Consider the following 4,096-nt stretch of genomic DNA (forward strand, 5'->3'; position numbering starts at 1 on the left):
GATTCAACATTCAGCACTTTAATGCATCACGTCATCACAGCACACAACAAAGCTACTCTATTTAAAAACAAAACTTCACAACCAATATGACCGATATCACCGCACTAGATTGCTTCAAGGGCCGATGGATCCTAGACAAAGAGCATTCTGAAGGGGTCGAGCCGCTTCTTAAAGATGGGGGTGTGAACATGCTTAAGCGAAAAACTCTCTGTGCGCTCAATATCGACTTGGAGTTGCAAGTGGTCTGTGAAGGAGATAAGGTATTCGTGTCTGAGGTACAGTACACAGCGTTTGTCAATATGATCAATAAAATGGAACTAGGCATGTATAACGAATACAAAGGATGGACTGACTATCATGATGATGCATTCTCTGTCTACTGTAAGAAGCAAGCCAAGTGGGACGCAGCAACTGGAAGAATTTGGATGCACGCAGTGTCAACCAAGAAGCACGAGGGCCACTACGACTGGGTAGAAGAGCGCTGGGTGGAGAATAAGCAACTCCACTGGAATACCACGCAGAACTACAAAGGAAAAGTTACCACAAACAACCGCATATTTATTATCAAGCCGTAGTTGTACGCATGAAATTACGAGGTATATATATATGCTAACAAACCAATTAAATACATACCGGGATAATATACGTTGCCATTCGTATCGAGAACAAACGGTCATCTCATAGTATGCATGGTACTATTTTGATTCTGATAGTAATACTATTTAGTTACAAAGAATACACATGAACGCAATCACCGCAGTAGCCGGAAAGGTCCTGGACCGTACACGGTCAAGTATAGCAAGCGATTCAGATCAATAGCTCATTCGATTGCTATTAAGATACAATTGGGCTTCACGTTCGCATGGTCTGTTTGTACACCATTGCCTTCACAGCCTTACACCTGTACTATGTGCCAATGTACTATTTAGATTATCATCGACTGCATCAGATCTATTATTTATTATCGTATTTATACAAAACGAGAAGTATACCAGCTCGCTGCACTGTGTGTGGCATTTGCTGTGAAGTGTAGGACTGTACCAAACTCATAGTTATAGAATAATAAATACATGGTGAATGGTACAGGAGAATGGCTGATTTGCTGGCAGCTTCCGTCTCGAATAATTCATATAAACTATTCGATTTCTAATCAAACTCAACAGTCCTTTCTGGTTCTCGCAGGACACCATTTGTACTCGTTAGTCCGCTCAACTTGCCAGCGCTACGAGACTAGTAGGAGTGAACCAACCGCATAGTAAGGGATATCGATGAAGAACTCAACGGGTAAGTGGTAAGGACTTGATCGGGCCCTTGCAGTGAGCCTGAATATTCAATTGGGTGTGTATCTAAACCCTACCCTCTGATGCACAATTGCATTAGAAGGTTTGGTGTATTTACCACGCTTCCGTACTGAAACCATGCAGCCTCGTGCTTCAATCGTTTAAAAAGCGAATGAAGGAATGCCATATGACACTTTTGAAGAGTAAAGGATACGTTCGCCGTCAGAGAGTGCATCTCACGACTCTTGTAGTAGTCAACGTATCATCTACTTGATTTTCTATTGTATCAAACGGCACCATTCATACAAGTATATTACAGCTTTTATTCCTCGATGGCGAGTTTTCACTGTGAACTCTGTAGCCTATGCAATACGTGTTCTTACACATATATTACAACTTCTGTTCCTTGATGGCGAACTTTCACTCTAATCTCTGTAGCCTATGTAATACGTATTCTTACACATACATTACAACTTCTGTTTGAACTTTCACACTAAACTCTGTAGCCTATGTAATACGTACACAACCCGTAAAGTATAGGTAATATAGTCCAGGCAATGGGAAAACATTTAGCAGGGTTCATGCATTAAGTATGTACGTTTATTAATGATATGTTTTCCATAAATCAAATCATCATTTACATCTTTTTCTTCGCCACCTTCACCTTGTCGCCACCGGACAGATCTTCAACCTGGCCGCTTGCGCCGGTATAATTGCCCTGTATTGCTTGCACAACATAGAGCAAGAGTGCCATAATGACTGCAACGGGCAGGGTGATTGGGAGTGATACTAGCAGTAGCAGAATCACAGCCAGGCCGTATGTGGTCAGCCCTGGCAGCGGAACGTCCCTGATGGCCTCGGCAGCTCCATCCCATTTGCCTGATAGTTTGTGTGAGATCATAAGGTCAGGATAGGTTAGCATGACTGTTATTCGGACCTTACCCCACCCAACATCGACAAGATCAAACAGTACGTATCCTTTAAATTATATTACCAAACACCAAACATACCCGGACCATCCAATCGCCACTGGAAAGTACCGCCGCTTCCCAGCAGTAATCTCAGAGCTAGTGTGGGGTGCCGCCAGAGCCTGGGTTGCGTTCCGAGCATCTGTGCTATCTGACCACAGTACAGAATAGGGTCGCGCTGGATGGTGTGTCGGGCAGATTTGAAGTAGCGCTGCCGTGTCGCGTGTTGTTCCCTGTGGATATCCGCGACCATGTGCTGGACGGGCGGGAGGGTGACCTTACGATTGACTATCGCACACAGCCATCTGCAGGGTGTGTTGCGAGAGCGTGGGGGTGGAAGTAAGCCTACGTGTGCGTACGTCGGATATGGTGTAGTTGTGGTTGTGTTGGTGTTTGTATTTGGTCACATGCTTGTCTGTATGTAGAACGCAAATAGTCTGCACGCGGGTCGGCACATAAACGCATATGCGTATGGATAAGCATACGTATGTGAGTACCTGGCGTATATCCCAGTCCGGGAATAATGTCACAGTACGCATGATACACGAAGCCACATGAAGGTCAAGAATTATTCATAGGTGAACAAGACCTGTGAGTACAACAATGCATCGCTCACTCTACTGATGACAATTTGTCTTCTATACGGACACACACACACACACGCACACGCACACACACGCACACACACACACACACACTTATATATGGATACAATTCATACTTAGATACACATAAGTCGTACCTAGCCTGAATCTCAGACATGGGCAGGACACCCCCGGACGCCGGTTGTACAAACCCAATGAACGCCAGAGATGGGCCAACCGTCGGTGAGAAGACGTTCTTGTACAGGAACACATCGTTCTCGCCCTCTTTGATACCCGCTTTCAGGTCCGCGTGTAGGTACGGAAGATCGATACGATAGCCTGTGCACGCTATGAGCATGTCTGCCTTGGTAGACTCGCCGTCGTCAAAGTACACGGTGTCCTTGTCCAGCCTGTAAGCGGTTAAGTGCGTGTGTACAAATGTAAGTATGTATAAACATGAAATATGCCAGTGCATACTGTATATATGTATGTAGGTATTGGATATGATAACCTGTGCACGCTATGAGCATGTCTGTCTTGGCAGACTCGCCGTTGACAAAGTACACCATGTCCTTGTCCAGCATGTAAGCGGATAAGTGTGTGTGTACATATGCATGTATGTATAAACGAGAGCACACGTGTGTATATGCAAGTGCATACTGTATATGTGTATGTAGGTATGGGGTGCGATAGCCTGTGCAAGCTATGGGAATTTTTCCTTTAGACGTTGGGGTTTAGCGTATATCCTGCTGCTCACACTGCACGATCACGCCACACAGTAGGTTTTAGCTAAGCTACAAGTGGTGAAACAGACTCGTGCACATCCCTATACATTCCAGTATAACGCGTCCTGTAATGTATACTAAAATGCATCAAAGAAAAAAAAACAAAATATGCTGAGTGAATATTACCACGCGCTACAGTATAAAAGAAGTTCAGCATACATCACTATACATACCACGGAATTCAGTTCAAAACTTATATATATATATATATATATATATATATTACATACATTACGACATTACGGTAAAAACACATTGAACATACATACCTTTCAACATTGGGCCGCACTTTGATCTGGTCGCGCTGAATGTGATGCAGAAGCGAACGACTGACTGTTGGTTGACTCTGCATGGCTCGCATCTTGGGTTTGATTCCCCATTTGGCCTGCGATCCATCGATAAGCTGGTGGAACGGAAAATACAGGCATACAAATCTGATCAATTGATAGATAAACGTACAGGATATATATTTGCATACA

At 44.0% G+C, this 4,096-nt stretch overlaps 2 protein-coding genes across 2 annotated transcripts in view; one reads left to right on the forward strand and one right to left on the reverse strand.

Annotated features, from left to right (window-relative positions):
- Window positions 1-4: 4 nt before the first annotated feature.
- On the forward strand, window positions 5-637 carry SARC_07169 (hypothetical protein). Its single transcript, XM_014298893.1, has one exon. It carries the CDS (start codon window positions 87-89, stop codon window positions 573-575), a length of 489 nt encoding a protein of 162 aa, XP_014154368.1. The 5' UTR covers window positions 5-86; the 3' UTR covers window positions 576-637.
- A 1,222-nt stretch (window positions 638-1,859) lies between these two features.
- SARC_07170 (hypothetical protein) overlaps window positions 1,860-4,096 on the reverse strand; it is a 2,994-nt gene continuing 757 nt past the window's right edge. The window contains exons 2-5 of the mRNA XM_014298894.1: window positions 3,887-4,020; window positions 2,991-3,242; window positions 2,291-2,553; window positions 1,860-2,159 (exon numbers count right to left, since the gene is read on the reverse strand). Coding sequence (XP_014154369.1) covers window positions 1,918-2,159; window positions 2,291-2,553; window positions 2,991-3,242; window positions 3,887-4,020 — 891 coding nt within the window. The 3' untranslated portion in view covers window positions 1,860-1,917. The remainder of the gene's footprint in view (window positions 2,160-2,290; window positions 2,554-2,990; window positions 3,243-3,886; window positions 4,021-4,096) is intronic.

Source organism: Sphaeroforma arctica (genome assembly GCF_001186125.1).
Source record: "Sphaeroforma arctica JP610 unplaced genomic scaffold supercont1.550, whole genome shotgun sequence".
Taxonomy (NCBI): domain Eukaryota; class Ichthyosporea; order Ichthyophonida; genus Sphaeroforma; species Sphaeroforma arctica.

Coding starts and splice junctions, on each gene's coding strand:
- SARC_07169 (XM_014298893.1), top strand. CDS start 87: ATGACCGATATCACCGCACTAGATTGCTTCAAGGGCCGATGGATCCTA.